Source organism: Pithys albifrons, chromosome 1 (genome assembly GCF_047495875.1).
Source record: "Pithys albifrons albifrons isolate INPA30051 chromosome 1, PitAlb_v1, whole genome shotgun sequence".
NCBI lineage: Eukaryota > Metazoa > Chordata > Aves > Passeriformes > Thamnophilidae > Pithys > Pithys albifrons.
Window position 1 is genome coordinate 25,419,566 of NC_092458.1, and position 16,339 is coordinate 25,435,904.

The 16,339-nt window shown below is 42.8% G+C and overlaps 2 protein-coding genes across 8 annotated transcripts in view; one reads left to right on the forward strand and one right to left on the reverse strand.

The window, feature by feature from the left end:
• The window catches only part of GABRB3 (gamma-aminobutyric acid type A receptor subunit beta3), a 211,302-nt gene that overhangs the window by 159,012 nt on the left and 35,951 nt on the right, over positions 1-16,339 (reverse strand). Inside the window, exon 1 of one of the 2 annotated variants that reach the window (XM_071547743.1) lies at positions 1,161-1,177. The exons of the other annotated variant lie outside the window; for it this stretch is intronic. The gene's annotated coding sequence lies outside the window, so the exon portion shown is untranslated. Of the gene's footprint in view, positions 1-1,160; positions 1,178-16,339 lie in introns of those variants that run through there. 2 annotated transcript variants of the gene reach the window in all.
• GABRA5 (gamma-aminobutyric acid type A receptor subunit alpha5) overlaps positions 1,488-16,339 on the forward strand; it is a 58,738-nt gene continuing 43,886 nt past the window's right edge. Inside the window, exons 1-5 of one of the 6 annotated variants that reach the window (XM_071547754.1) lie at positions 1,488-1,625; positions 3,036-3,188; positions 11,232-11,353; positions 13,170-13,237; positions 13,347-13,567. In XM_071547754.1, coding sequence (XP_071403855.1) covers positions 3,103-3,188; positions 11,232-11,353; positions 13,170-13,237; positions 13,347-13,567 — 497 coding nt within the window. In that variant the 5' untranslated portion in view covers positions 1,488-1,625; positions 3,036-3,102. Of the gene's footprint in view, positions 1,626-1,672; positions 1,938-2,048; positions 2,112-2,391; positions 2,426-2,597; positions 2,739-2,790; positions 2,867-3,035; positions 3,189-11,231; positions 11,354-13,169; positions 13,238-13,346; positions 13,568-16,339 lie in introns of those variants that run through there. The other 5 variants (XM_071547761.1, XM_071547770.1, XM_071547789.1 and 2 more) reach the window with 5 other exon arrangements.

Genomic DNA, 16,339 nt, shown 5'->3' on the forward strand with positions numbered 1-16,339 from the left:
TACTACTTTACTCAGATATTTTTAAGCACTGAGAAAGCTGTTCTGATAGCAACATTCATTCACAACTTCATATTTATTGAAGACACCAAGGAACAACGAGGAAAAACGTATGTCATTCGCTCTGCATTTAAGACCATAAATCATTGCTGTAAAACTTGAACACAGCTGAGCACAAGATACAGAGCCATAGAACCCACTGGTTTGGGTTGGAAGAGACCTTTAAAGATCACCTAGTCCAATACCTGATAAGTCTTGAGGGAATATTGAAGAGGTGAATTACAAAGAACTACCCAAGAAAATGCTACTCGAATGATTCTAGGAAAATGATTCATTGTTTACACAGAAAATTCTTCCTGGGGCTACATTTCTGGTTTTGTTAGGTGGGAAAAAATGTAAACTGAAATTCCTAAGGACCAGTTTTCAACTCAGAACGTGCAGACCATGGACTGGGCACACATAGAGCAGCACCCTCAGTGGCAATGAGCTACAAAATATTTCAGTGGAGGGATGAATTTCGTAGGGCTTTTCTATGGATATAGAAAAAGTACAAATGCTTCATTGATCCATAATGTTGCCTGAAAGACAGGTATTACCTTGTTAGATCCGGTAATTTTTTAATAATGGAGTTTGAAGTGCTATTTTGAAGTATGGTCACAGCAGTATATATTGAAATCATGTTATCACGTGTTAGATGGGTATGCTGCAAAATGTTGCATGCATCTCAAGGAATCCCCAGGAACTGGGACTTTACAACATTCATTTCTTCTTTCACGTAGTTCAAAATGCTCCTGCAAGCAGTACATTATATATGTGATGAACATGTAGCAAGCATAATGCTCCCATAATTGAGGCTGTGAAGCAGTGCATCCATTTTTCTGGATCAGCATCAGCACTACACACAATGACAAGGAAACCTCGAAGTTATTGCAAGTCTCCTGGAATTTTTAACACCGCTACAACCCATGGTTGTCTAATAATGAGGATGTAAAAAGAGAGTTTATGTTCTGGATATAAGACCACCACTTCAACATTTAAGAGTTATGATGGTTTAGATCAGGTCCACCGGCTAGAAAAGAGGAGTATAGATACATATCTGGGTATGTACGGCTGCTTGTGTATGTATGTACGCTTTTACATGTGTGGTGCTTATACATACATACCGGTAAGCCTCGGCTGTGCTGGAGTGGTGGGTGACCCTGGCCATGGTTGTACGACACCTACACGCCTGGGCTGTGCAGGAGCTACCTCTCCTCCAGTACGGTTGTCGCTGGCCGAACTCGCCCGGGACTCAGCCGCGGGAGGCGGTCGGTGGGACCTGCTCGCGGCAGATCGGCGTGGGGAGCCCAGGGAGCCGCTGAAGCTTCCCGAGATTGTTACGGGTCCGGGAGCGGCCGCTTCCCGGGAGGTTCCCGCCGGGGTCCCCGAGGGTCAGGCGCGCCCCGTACATCTCCCCGCGCTCCCGGCCACGGGCTCGGCGCGGGGGCGGCGCGGGCGCGGCGCTGCGGCGGGGCCGCGCCTGCCAGCGGCCGGGAGGCAGCGCCGCCGCTCCCGCTCCGCTCCCGCTGCCGCTCCGCAACTTTCAGGCAAACACCGCCCCCTCGCCCTCGTTCCCCCGCCGGCGGCTGGTAAGCGGCGGGCTCCTGCGCCCGCCCGGGCGGACGGACGAATGGACGAAGGGTGGCGGGCGGCGGAGAGCCCCGGGCGCGGACACCCGGGGGGACCCCGCCGCGCCCGGCGCCGCTCACACGGCCGCGGGAAACTTCGGCCGGCCGGCGGGCGAGGGCGAGCCGGGGGCGCCGTGGGGACTGGGACAGGAGAGGGAAGGGGCGGCGGAGTGGGCACGGGCTGGCAGGTGCCACCCTCCACGGAGCTGTGCGCGTCGCTCCGGGGCGCAGTGCGCGGGCGGCGGCTGCGACTGAGCGGCAGTCGCCGGACAGGTGCGGGTGGCCGGGGCTGCGGGTGCTCGGAAGGGAGCGGACGGCCCCGCAGTGCCCCGTACGGAGCGGCGCGGAGCGAGCGGGACCCGCTGCGAGGCAGCGAGGGCCGGGCGGGGGTTGCCCCGGGGGACGGGTTTTGGTTCGGGTGTCTTGCCTTGCCAGCGGGGTGGAAGAGTAAGTTGATGAACGATGTAGCGCGGGGGCACAGCGTTCAGATGGAAAATCCAGGCAATTCCCCTCTGAGTGTATTTTTGTGGGCTCTTTTGGGGTCTTTGTTGGTTTCGGAGTGTTTTTTTTGTTTGTTTGTTTGTGCTTTGCTTAGGCTGTTTTGGCTTGGGGGTTTTTGTTTGGTTGGTTTTTTGCCTTTTGTTTTTTGTTTTTGTTTGGGTTTTTGTTTTGTTTTTTTTTTTTTTTTTTTTTTTTTGATAGGGCACAGAGGAAAACGTTAGTGCACAATGCTGAAATTGGTGATCTGGTCGCTGAGGCAGGTATCCAAAAAGCGGCATTCGCTGGAGCAGCTACATTACTGTCATTCTTCGTGCTAGCGTGAGGTTTATGTGCCTTTGAGAGGAAGGTCACTTTTTACCCTCTCCCCCAACCCCCCAACAGCCTACCCTCCTTTTGCTAAGCTGTGCATCAGCAGCATGAATTCCAAGAAGCAGTAGGTGTTTCTTGGCATTTCAACTGGGATTTTGGAAAGGGAAGCCGGGTATTTAATGGGAAAAAATTGCGATGGAAGGAAAGGATGCGGAGGCTGCACACAGCCCTGGGTTTGCAGGCATGTGGAAGTTGTTGAAATAGGTAAAAGGTTGAAATTGGCATTTGGAAAATCGTGGCCATTTCTTTAGTTACTTATACAACAGATGAATATAAGTGAAAACTGGGCCACAAAGAATTTTTCCTGTTTTGCAGTTTGCTGTCAGCAGAAGGTAAAACATGTCCTTGAAGATACACAACTTTACATAAACAGCTGATGTTTACATAAGCTTAGATAAGTTTGTGAAAAGCGCAGATAGCAGAAGATGCGGTGTTAGCTGAACTCAGCTATCCCACTGTTTGTCCATGCAATAATTTGTCAATTTTTTTGTGTTGTTGCAGAGTAAGAACAAAGTGAACAGCTGCACCTCCACCAAAGCAACCACCTGCGTTCCTTTTCTCCTCTGGAATGGACAATGGGATGGTCTCTGACTTTATCATGATCAAAAACTTCTTCCTGTTCTGCATTTCCATGAGTTTAGCCAGCCACTTCGGGTGAGTTGCCAATTGTGTTTGAATTTTTGCTATGGGCTTTTTAAGGAAATGAAAAACCTTGTCTCCCTGTGGTGCAGAGCAGCTGAACAAAACAACTGGGCATTACATTTCATCTTAACATGCTGGGGTCAGAGGGGAGGGAGTGATTTGCTCTCCTGTTCAGATCTACTCTCTTCTATCAGTTATTTATGCTGTTGTGGGAAGGCATGTGGGGATACAAAGGGCAGAGACCAGGCCTACAGCTGCTGAGTGCTCTGGCCTGGATTTAGCACAGCCAGGGGCTGTGGTGCTTCCTGCCCCTGTGTCTGTGATGCAGGGTCTTGCACCTTCCCTCTTACCTGACAGATGGAGGTTATAGGCAGTAGTGAAAAACTGCAGCAGTGGGACTTGGTGGATGCTGCTAGCTGGCACAGGCTTTCCTGGTAAGTTAAGATAGTGAGTGCTCAGAAGGATGTTTGAGTTTGAAACTTGTTAGAATAATTAGAAATTGTGTTTCCCTGAAGCCTATAGCAAGGAATCCCATTTCCTTATTTTTGCTTTGGATGCTTTCCTAATGATGATACTCTGTAAGCTGTGTCAAGGAAATACTCCAATTATAGCTCTTTGAAAATGAAAAATAAAGTCAGAAACCCTCTATTTATATGTTTTTCCTATACCCAGAGATATTAACAACTTTCCAAAATTGAGTTATGCAATGGAATCTTGAAAAAGCATTTTGCAAGTGCTGGGGAAACGTAGGTTGATTCTCCTTTGTGGAGAACAATTATTTATGATTTCACCAGAAAAAAATGAATCCTCCCAACATTCTGATTCACAAGCACACCCATCAATTCCTTGCTATAAGAAGACACAAAATGGAGATGCAAATCAGTTTCTGATTTCAAGGAAAGTGACTTGTTCCAGATTGGAACTAGGAGAAAGACCAAGCTTTGATGACTGTAAGCAAAACTTAGCCTGGTCTCCAGTATGTGTTCTGTGTATGTAGGTAGAAGCCTGTGATCACAGCAGTTTATAGGAACAGTTGTGGGACTGAACTCTAGAAGGATGCGAAGGATTTCACACTCAATTTTTTACCTTGGAAAAACTTGGTCCTGCTTTCACTGTGGTCCAAGGGAAAACTCTCCCAGGACTTTGTGATAGAAACAAAGAGAGCATAGATAGGGTGGGACTGGTTTTAAACTTGTCTTTACATTGTTGTAATCTGACAAAGTATTTCCACACTGAGAAAATCTTGATGACTATAACCTTAAGTCCCTGAAAGTTCATCATCCCTGCAGAAGGCAGCACATTGCAATAGTTGAGCATTACCTGCTTGGTATTAGGGTTTTTTAACTCTGTTGATCCTCTAATAGAGGAATAGATAGACAGGAATGCAAAAGAAACCCTGCAAGACCACCAGCCAAACAAAAAAACCCCAACAACCCCAAAGCCAGAGGGTTTAACTGTCCCTTTCAACTCCAAAGCAAATACTGAATTTAAGTCTCGGGTAGGAATCAGTGTGACCTGTAACCTGGCAGATAATCAGAACAGGACAGTCAGAGGAAACTGGGGCACTTGTTTTCTGTGAGTTAGTCAAAAAGCTTATGTTCACTAAAATGAGATCATCACATAAATTCCCCCCAACCTCCTCGGTCCCCATTTCTAATCTAGTAATTTTAGTCCAGGCCTGCAGAGATAAGCAGCTCCAATTCACTGCACCATTCACACACTGCCTTAGGGCTGAATTTTGACCCTGCTCAAAAGATAGAGGATGCTCCAGCACTTCTGTTTCAGAGGCAGAAGCAGTTTCAGAGTGTAATTTGCTAAGTGCTTTGGGACTGACTCTTCAGGACAGAACAGTACAATTAACATGTAGGCTGCTGTATTAACTGCAGGAATCTAATACTGATAACTCTGCTGATAGCAGGTTCTTCTTTATTAGCTTCAGTGTGTTTGGACTATGCTGTTATATTGACTGTGTTTTGCAATGTGCTTGATAAAAGTGCATGGTGAAAGGAGGACAAATTAAAACCCAAAATACAGTAGGACATTACAGATGAAGGCAGAGATTTTTTTCTACAGTTCTCCATAGTAAGTCCATATTTATATTAAATCATAAATGGTTTTTGCTGACATAGCAAAGCCACTGTGGGGGATTTTGATGCACAATGCCTGGTAAAATAAACAGAAATTATGGATCTTGATCTCCTAGGCTACTTGAGAAATCTCAACAAAAGTCTGTGACTAATGTTTAACATAAATGTGTAATGATTATCAAGAATTATCCACACTAACAGGCAGTAGAGAAAGATTGTACACATAGCTGGTAGAAGTTATTTAAAGAAAAATCACTGAATTAAAATTCAAAGATATATATCGACTGAGAAGAGGATGTGAAGTCTTCCCTACCTCTCACTCTTATAACTCTTAAACTCATAAACAGTTTTATGAGTTTATGTCTGCAGAAACGGTCCATCATGAGTCAAGTTTTTCAAACTTGCTTGAATTCAGCCTTGAGTTGTATAATGTTCCAGCAAGTTAAGGTATTATACTTCAGCATTTCAAGATAGTCCAAAATTGTCTTGAAAGTAAACATTAAGAATAAAGCTAGAGAATGACTGAAAGTCAAATACAACCATGAAGAGTGTTTTCAAGTAAGAGAAGAGTCTGATTCCTTATGGGCCATTGGGGACCCCAGGGAGTGGCAGCCCTGTGAGGGTCGGTGCCGTGGGTGGCTGCTTGCACACAAATCTGTGTGAGGTGAAGTAGCCCATGGTCAGCTCTATGCTGGCCAGTCTTACTGTGTCCTGGCTCTTACTCTGCAAGTCCCAGACTGTCCATGGACACATCTCTGGGGACAGAGTGGTGACACACAGTCCTGGTGGGTTTGCGTTTTGGACTTGAAATATCAGAAATCTGACCGAACACCAAAACCAAAAGGGACAGACATTGTTCATGTACCCATAGTTTAGTTGCCATCTGCTAATAATATTTATAATAGTAGAAATATGGAAAACAGAAGATCCCAATTATGTGTAACAAGCCAAATATTCCTCTGTACACTCTTAAGAATTCAGTCTATGGCGTGTCTGTACTTTCACATACTTCTTCTCTAGCTCACAACCCTTATCACTAAGTCCATAATCCTACTATTTAGGCAAAACATACTGCTCCTTCAGGCTGTTTTTTCCAATTAGTCTCTGCAGCCCTAAGCAGTTAGTTCTGCAGGGATATCCCTTTCCAAATACTTGTGATGCTAGGGAGTTTCCCTTCATATTTTTAAAGACTAATTTTGTAAGAATTATTATATCTTATGCAGTCATGCTTTTCTGTTTATTTTTTCTATTCTGTTTTCCTTTCCTTCTCCGTATCTCCAGTTAGCTTTTTGAACCCATGAGTCAATTTTAATAACTGGAAAACTAAGGGGATATCTAGAACTTCTTGGAGGAGGCAGACAACCATCAGTCAATCCCACTGCCAAACATGGTTTCAGCCTCTCTGGTCTGCCAGCTGGCCAAATAGTAGATATGTACCTGCAGACCAGCCACCATGTGCAGAAGGAGCCCTGGCATGCAGTGCCTCCCAATGAAACTGCAGGCCAGTGACGTGGGGATCTGAGAGTACTGGGAGGTGTTTAATGACCCTAGAAGAAATTCAGAACATTGAAAGTGCAACATTAAGAACATTAAGGTGCAAGGGGGTGAGGACTGTAAGATGTCACTCTATGAAAAACAGGCTTTCATTGCACTACTCACAAATTGCTCCTTCCCAGAAGGTGGCAAAATACTGCTCATGCTAAATAAAAGGATTAAATTACTCTTTAAGGATCTGAAAATAGTGTTAAAACTTCAGAATTTTAGTCAGTCCTCTCTTCTATACTAATCTTATGTGAAAGAATTGAATCTTCATTGGAGAAATTCACAAAACACCGGCATTTTTAGATCTCAAGCATCCGTAAGAAAGGGGTGGCAAGAAACTGACTCAGAAAAGTACATCCTTTTCCTTTGATGTCTGGCCAGCTGGCTGTATCCTAAAGTTTGCAAGTGCATTTTTCACTGTCTTTCCCATAAACTGTTAATTTGTCTGAAATTCAGATATAATTGGAATCCTATTGAAACAAGTTATTGGGAACGCTACTCTTAAGAGAGAGAGAGAGAGAGAGAAATATATCTTTCAATAGCAAAATATTCTTCAGCTATTTTTCCACTGTTTTTTACCTCTCTTTTTCAAAGAAGTTTTGGGGAAAATAGTTCTTCTCATGATTTTGACTAGATGGCAAAAAAGACAGTGATGTTTTAAATGGTAAATGAGGAACTCATCGGAAGAGGTAGCTGAGCATCTTTAGAATACTATTACATTTTACACTGATGGGCCCCTTCTGTGGCTTCTGATTTTTTCAGTTACCCTGAAATTGCAATATTAAATAAATGCGATGAGAAGTGTTCCTGGTTGGTTTAGTTTATGTTCAATAATGAGCTTTAAATGCAATTATCTCTGAGTTTTCTTAGCATTTTCCTAAGCTTTTTTTCTAGGTTTATTTTTATCCATACTGAAAATTTCTGCTATAAAAATGTTTTTTCACTGCAGAGAGGCAATAATGTGCTTACCTAGTAATATGTTGATAAACTAAATCTTAAGCTGTGTGGAAATAATTAGTTTAGGGTAGCACCTGTTTTATCTCTATTCATAGAGCTATATAGTATCTAATATATGCATGTAACTTTGCAAATACTGTTTAAATATCTTGTGTCATAACAGACACCCTCAGACTACTCCAAAACATGCGTTTCACCAGCAATCTAAATAACAGAATTCAAACACTAACTTTCTGTGAAAGGAAAGGTAGCATTTACAACAGAGAAAACAGCAATCCATCTACAAATGCAGCTTCCCATAATACTGACATTTCACTGAAATTCAGCATCAGATGCCTTTTTTATGGGTGATCTCCTAAATCAAAATTGGATTGAGGTTTTGCAGAAGTGCAGACTTTTTATGAGTCTTCACTCTAGTTGTGTCTTCATCTTTTTCCTCTATTAATTAGCTTTTCTCATGGAGATATAAAAGTATTTCAGTATATGGGGCATGTGTACTATTCTTGTGAGAGATGTACATAGCTGAGATAGAAGGAAGCAGCATCAGTTACTCTTGTTAGATTCAGAGGAGCAGTTATGGGAACTAAGTATATTTTGTCCCATCCTAACAAAAATAGTTCAATGGAAATCTTCCCTCTGAGTTCAATTGGCTTTGAATTCAGCCATAAGCACTAAAAATAACAAGCTTTTTCAAGAGCAGAGAAAGTAGTGAAGCTTTGTATTCTGTCCCCCTAGCACCATATCTTTGCAATAATCCCAGCTCCACATTTGGCATCCCTTGTTCTCATCTCCCATTGCAACACCTACATTTTACTTCTGCTGTCCTTTTCTCCCAGGATCTTCCCTAATCATCCTGCAAGTCTCTTCCATATCTCTTAATTATCAGAGAGGAGGGAGGCTGTTCTTGCTGAGGTTGTTTCTGTGCTACATGTATGCTGAATGGCCCAGTCAGAGAGCCAGAGGGAATAGATGACTGCTAACCTCACATTTTTACTTAATGAGGCCCTAATTTAGATTGCTCTTCCCTTGTCCAGTCACAGCTTCTCATGAAACTTATAGTAATGAAATGAAGTTTGATCTCTCTGCTCCTTTGTCAGATGCAGTGGAAAATGAAAATGGGTCCCTATGCTGATATGGTGTAGCAGGCAGACAGCATGATGCATATCTCTTTCTTATGAAAAAAAAAGAAGATAAAATAGATGAGAAAAGTTGAAAACAGCATTCTAGGTGTATTAGATTTTCATGGTTTGCACTGGGATTTTATTAAAGTGTTGCTTATGGTCACTGCACCTAAAGAACATCTTTAACTTCTGTCTCCTGTTTGTATTAATTTGCATTTGTTAGGTTGCTACTTGTAAATATTCACTTTTATATGTTGAATCCCTTTGATTACAATTGACAAAAAATGTAAAGTCTTTTGTCTTGAATGATTTATCATGCAAGGATCTAATGCTACCTAATCAGTTTGCATCTGCTGGATTAATTGCATTTTGTTAAAATCAAACCTGTCCATGATCTTGTCTGCCTCAGTTGCTCACTAGAGGTTGTGGTCACAGCATAAAAAAACCCAGAATTAATTTGGTCTTTTGACCATGGAGAGATGGGATGGCCTGAGAGATGGGTAAGATTTGTGGCCGTGCTTCTGCCTGCAGTAAAGGGGAGATCCTTGGTGGCCTCGAGCTCTGCAGCATGGAGCTTGCTGAGGGTCACAGCCGTGCCAATGGCACTTAAGACTGCAAGGAGCCTCCTCCAGACATTTATTTCCATGGGCTTTGGTGTTTCAGGGAACTGGACCTGTGCTCCCACTCTCTGACCTTACTCCCCTGTCCTGAGAACCTTTGAAATCCTTTCCTTTCCCAGCAGAAGCACACAAACTGTAAAGGGGATGGGTGCAGGACTGTGGGTTGCCATCTCTATCAGAAGAGACGTGGGCAAGAGCAGCTTGTTCTTAGCCAGGTCTGGTGTCACTAAAACTTCCAGATCCATTACATGGGTGTCAGTGAGATCTCATTACTTGAAACCTTGTGCAGGTAAAACCAGGTTGAGGTCCCTTGTCTTTCTTTGTATGAATTGTTTTCTGCTAGGTAAACCAAACACATATGTTACAAACATTCTGCAAGGCAAGCTGTTCAGAGAGATGCTCTGAGCTTTTCTATTTATTCTCTATTTACTGATTTATTTCCCTGGGGACTGGTAGTAAATAAACATGAATTGTATTTATTTACTTACTTAATTAATTATCTAATATTTATCTCTGGATGACTTTCTGGCATCAAGTTCAGGTTGCTGGAGTGTAAGCAATTCCTGTCTGCAGGCAGGGTGCGTGAGGCAGGGTATGGTTCCTAGTGGGGTGATGTGCCCTTTCACAGCTGGAGCATTTGTTGGTGATTCTAGCAGAGGCTAAATCTTGAATAAGCACCAAGTGTGAGCCAACTTGCTGTCTTAAGAAATGCTTATTGATTCTGCAGGTGAAGCATGCTTATGGATAATCTCCCATGTCTATTCTTTAGGTAAGCAAAGGCATTAGTAGGCAGGGGATTCTCCTAAGCATCTTTAAATGAAAATCAAAAAAAGATTTAAAAAACTCAAGTTGTAGTTGTGCTGTGAGCAGCTTCCTAGGTCGGAGCCACAGATAAAATGATGAAATAAAAAAGGGTTCAGAATAAAAACAAATCTGGCCCAAAAGATATGGAATGAGGCCCACTACACATTGCTGCTATTTGCATACTACAAGGGAGAACTAATTTATGCAAAAGAAAGAGGAGGAGTGGAGAACTGTGTTTTCTGTACAGCAGTATGTTTTTCAGATACCCCAGTGATACCCCAGTGGGATTTTTGAATGTAGTGGGAGTTTGTTATCCTCAAATAAAGTTAGAGTTCATCCTTTGTTCTGGCAACAAATTACATAAATTTTGAAAATTAGAAGCTGTTTGGAATTTAAGGATTAGACAGTACCTGCATGCAGACTTGAAGGTGCATCCCCAGGCAAACCCATGCTGCTCATGCCCCTCTCCTGCCAGCTGATGTAGATCCCAAAGAATGGAGAGCTAACCTGGGGCAAACCAGTAACAGCTTTTGCTGGCCCAGTGAGCTGACCTCGCTCACTGCAGGGGATGGAGACATGCCAGCACTTGGGAAATGATGGGGCTGATGTGGAACAGGGCAGTATGGAGGACAGGAATCTACCTGTATATTATGGACAAATGGTCAAAGGCCTCAAGTGTCCCCCAGTCCAGCACCCCAGGGTTGTACCTCCATGGCAGGGATCCTTTTTCGGGTCCTCCTCCAGGGAGAGCTATTTATGATTGCTTATAGCAGTGATGAAATCACCACAGCTCCCTGTGCTACTCAGCTGGGGCAGCAGGATTAAACAGAGACGCTGTGGATCCATTGCAAAGCTACTCTGAGACCGAAGCCCCTTGAAACCAGTACAGCTTTTGACATGTTTTCTTTTGTTTCCATGAAATAGCTTCTCGCAAACGCCAACACCATCAGGAAAAGAGGACACCAATGATAACATCACTATATTCACCAGGATCTTGGATGGTCTGCTGGATGGCTATGACAACCGACTGCGCCCAGGACTGGGAGGTAGGATAATGTGTTGGCTGTGGCCAGTCCTGGACCATCATCAAAGTGATGCCCTTTCAGACGGGTACCTGCTTTTGGCGTTGATGAGGGAGTTATGTTTGATTAACTTAGCTAAGCCCAGAAAGTAGATTTGTCTCCTCACAAAGGGGCATGACAAAAAGATGAGTGAAAGTCGTCTTCTTTCAGTCACTCAGGTCATCTGAGGTTGATTCAGGTTGAAATGTATCTGTGATACATTTTTCTGTAATTGGATACAGTTTGAGTTTTTCTTTCTGGTACTTCCTAAAGTGAGCAAGACAATATGCCAGCAGGTTCCTGCAAGGTTCCCTTACTGGTCAGCCTATGTAAAATTATGCTGGTGACACATATCTCTTTTAAAAACAGACCTTCAAACCATCCGTTTTTAGACAACTACAGCAAATCTGTATTGATATGTCATTTTGATAACCTCTACAGCAGCTATTTTAAAACCATAGCATGTGAATAGTTGTGAATAGCATGTGAATAGGTTGCCATCCTAACCTTGTTGAGCCCTCCTTCAGCTCTCTATCCCCCAGATTTCTCTCATCTTCTACCCATGTGTAAACCATCTGTTATGTTTCTTCTTGGCCCTTTTTTAATCTGGCTACCCCCACCCCTTCCTCTTGTGAGACCAACACATTGCTTTCATCCCTTTCTCTCCTTCTCCTCTCACTTTACACAGAGATGCTTGAAAATAGGGCTTGATGCTCTTATCTTATATAACGAACTTCTGAAATTTCTGCCCTTAAATTAAATTAGTCATGGATCTGAAAAGATGCCAGAAGGACTAAGAGACTTGAGGGTAGAAATAATTTCACCTAATTTTGGACATCTCTAATAAAGATGTCTGAAGTTAGACAGAACACCCAAGCCAGCAGAAAGGAATATTTAAGATATTCAAGATATTTATGATATTCAATACCTATTAAGGGACAAGATGAAGTGTAAGTACCAGCAATGTGTACTCACAGCCCAGAAAGCCAATCCCATCAAGAAAAAAAGGGTGGCCAGCATGTTGAGAGAGGTGATTCTGCTCCTCTGCTTTTGTGAGTACTGTGTCCAGCTCTGAGGCCTCAGCATAAGAACAACATGGACCTGTTGGAGCGAGTTCAGAGATTATCAAGATCTGCTGGAGCACCTCTCCCAGGAAGACAGGCTGAGAGAGTTGGGGTTGTTCAGAATGGAGAAGAGTGCTCTGGGGAGACCTCACAGAACCTTCCAGTCCCTATAGGGACTTGGAGGAAAGATGGAGAGGGACCCTTTATCAGGGAATGCAGTGATAGGGTGACATGTACTGGTTTTAAACTTGAAGAGGGTAGGCATAGATTCAGTATTAGGAAGAATTTCTTTACTATGAAGGTGGTGAGGCACTGGAACAGGTTGCCCAGAGAAATTGTGGATGCCCCATTCCTGGAAGCATTCAAGGCCAGCTTGGACATGTCTTTGAGCAACCTGATCTAGTTGAAGGTGTTCCTGTCCATGGCAGGGAGGTTGAAATGACATGATCTTTAAGGTCCCTTCCAAGCCAAACCATTCCGTGTTTCTATGATCTATGATCAAAACCTGCCAGTCAAAGGAATTGCGCCCTTGAAGGGCTTGTTTCTTTCTGATTATAGGAACAGAGTCTGGAGGTCAACTGCATTTGACCGGATTGAAATGTCTCTTCAAGCATCCTCCTAATTTAAAAACTGAAGGGCTTTTTGAGTGATTCAGAAATTGTTAACAGATAAATGCATCACGACTATGTATTTGCATCTTAAAGCAATTACTAATGCAGAGCCCATGTTTATTACAGAGAGAATAACTCAGGTGAAAACAGACATCTATGTTACCAGTTTTGGTCCTGTGTCAGACACAGAAATGGTAAGTTAGCATGTGGCTGCCAACTGTTGTTTTTACTTTGCTAAAGTAATTTTTGGAACCATTGCTTCTATTCAGATGCTGCAATACCTTGATTGTTTCTTTGTGCCAGGAGTACACCATTGATGTTTTTTTCCGACAAAGCTGGAAAGATGAAAGGCTGCGATTCAAAGGACCTATGCAACGCCTCCCTCTTAACAACCTCCTTGCCAGCAAGATTTGGACCCCAGACACTTTCTTCCACAATGGCAAGAAGTCTATTGCTCACAACATGACAACCCCAAACAAACTTCTGCGCCTGGAGGATGATGGCACTCTGCTGTATACTATGAGGTAATAACCAGGATTGATTTCTTCTGGTGCTGATTTCCAACCAGCCCTGCAAGTACTTATGGGGAGCAAGATTTTCTCCACTCCTATTAGAACCAGGCAACCAATCTTTCACACATATTTATGTGAATATCAAGAAAAATGGAAAACATAATTGCTGCCTACAAGTACCAATTAATTTGTAGCTTCTGAATACTGCTAGTACTTAAATATTTCCTTTGATTAAATGGAAGGCATATTCTCAACAGACTTGATGATTCAGTTCAGCTGTTTTATGAAGATCTGTTCTCTCTTACTGTTTGTATTTGTAGCTGTAGTGCAGACTGCTGGAGAAAAGTCTCCAAGACCAGAAACTGAGACTGTTCTGGGGCAGTACATCTTGAACCCTTGAAGCTTTTTTTCTTTGTGGGTTTTTTTGTTGTGGTTTTTTTTTTTTATTTCACTAATAGTGCTAAAAGACAAATGATCATAGGGATAAATGAAATAAGCTAGCAGTACTGTGAACTGCTTTATCAAGTATTATCCTGAAAACTAAACTGTGACATTATATTGGCAGAGAAACAAATCGGTGTCTCGGATCTTCAGGATTGTGCTTCGCATCTGATTAGAGGATACTGTCAAACTTTATCATTGCATAACCGAGATAGAAGTTAGGATATCAGTGATTTTAGAGGATTGTCTGAAATTCTTCTCAGGCCAAATCCCACATCAGTGTATGGCAATTTGCTTATTAAAGGTAATTAGCCTGTAATAATTAAGACTGCTGTCTATCTTCAAGAGGGTTTTCTCCAAGAGCATAGTCATATGGATGACACTTGAAAAAGAGATGAAAGAAAAAACCTACTGAGCAATGAAGTGTTATTCAGAGCTTTTCACATACAAGTCCGGAGTGGTGCCTGAGACCTAGTAAAGTGCTCAGGACCCTGAAGTTGGGTGCTGAGATGCCTGGGTTTTCAGTAGGCAATGCCAACCAAGTGTGCGGAGCTGAACTCCTACTGGTGCTGTGTCCTGCTGTAAGGCCACACAGTGATGCACATTGAGAGGAGTCCCAAGTTCACTGACAGGACCAGTCGTTAAGACTTGTTGGGGCTCAAGGAGATTATGCTTTTGTACAGGCACCTGGAGCTTCCCAGGTCTTATTTCAGGTGTTTTAAATTCGTTATATTTATTTTGACCCTAGCCTTAAATCCCTTCTTCTGAAAGGAAGAAGAGACACAATCCATCCTTACATAAGTCCTTACAGCTTTAGACCATCATAGTCTTAACTGCACTAGTGTTAAAAAGACTTAGATATGACAGAAGTCATGTTAAAAAGCAGAAAAAAAACACCCTAGTTTTCTCTTCTACTGTGTATATTACTATTCTTATTAGCCCCAAATTAATGGTGACCCAAATAATAACCTGAAAATATGTGAGGATATAGAGACACATTTAAAAGTCAGAATAGCTATCAGAGAAACTTCTTTTCACAAAAATGCTAGTAACACCAGCCTTAGAAACAGTCTCACTGCTGCCTGGACTACATAAATACCACTCCAGAGACTGCTGTAGTGTCAGTTCCTGATTATCTGTGTAAATTACTTGTGTAAGTTAAGTCCAGATCAGACTCACATTCAGCCTGCAGCAAAACATTACATTGTGTGGTGGACTCATAGCTGACATGTTATTTTTGTGCAAGCACTGAGTTTTGCAATGTTAAAGAAATGCAGTGAAGCATCAATTTATAAGTTGAGGAGCTGAGCCACCAAAGTGAGACCTGAGTGAGCGAGACCTAGGTGAGCTCATCACTGAATCTGAGTTACTCTGTCAAGGTGCCTCTGGTGAAAATAGCAGAGTATTGTCTGGTGCCAAACATACGATATGGAGGAAAAGCTCAGCATATGCAGCTGGAGAAAAATATGGATTTGACACAGATTGTCTCATCATTCCACTTAGTCCTTTTTGCCCTGATTTTTTGGGTTTGAGGATTTTGTAGACTGCAGAGAGAAACACAGTGCTTTTGTAACTTAAAAAAAGCAAGCAACATAACTTTTTTTTCTTTTTGCTAGAGTATTATGTGTGGATGTGCATGTGTGTGGAAGTAAAACTTCCACTAACCATGGCATATGTGATAAGAAATGGAGTGCAAAACTTTTAAAATAGCTTGCCTTCCGCTATTGCAAGTAATAACTCTAAAGAGTGTTATGCTGTTCTGCTGAAACATGAATCAGGAGCCTGCTTTTCTAACGTGCATGGAGCTGTGCTCCTTTAGAGGAAGCAGATTTTCATGATGGCTGTTTCAGCAGCATGAGCAATGCTGTGCCAGGAGGTGGCTTGAGGATCCCTTGGGATGTCCTGATGAAGGTAACAGCTCAGCCATTTCGTACAATCGTTTTCCTTGAGAAGACAGACAGCACTGGGCTTTTGAGGGAAGAGCTGCTTGTCTCTGTGGTAGTGTGCTGTTAAGGTACTGGGTCTCAACTGGGGCTTCAGCCCCATTTCCTGTAGCTCCCATCAGGCTTACTCAGTTCTCAGGATCTGTGGATGTGTAGACAACCCTCTGTTAGCTTTGCATTCTCTTCGTTTCCAAGGAGGAATTGCGAGCTTCCCAGACTGTACGTAGGAGTATTCTGTGTGGGGAGGATTGGACCCTCTGTCATTGACGGAGATGCCTGAATTGCTTTTGCAACCTCGCATCTGGCTGCCTGAATGAAGAGGAGGAAAGCAGCCGAGCCGATGCTGACCTTCTATCCTATTTCACTTCCAAATATACCAAGTATGATCAGCTAAACAAAC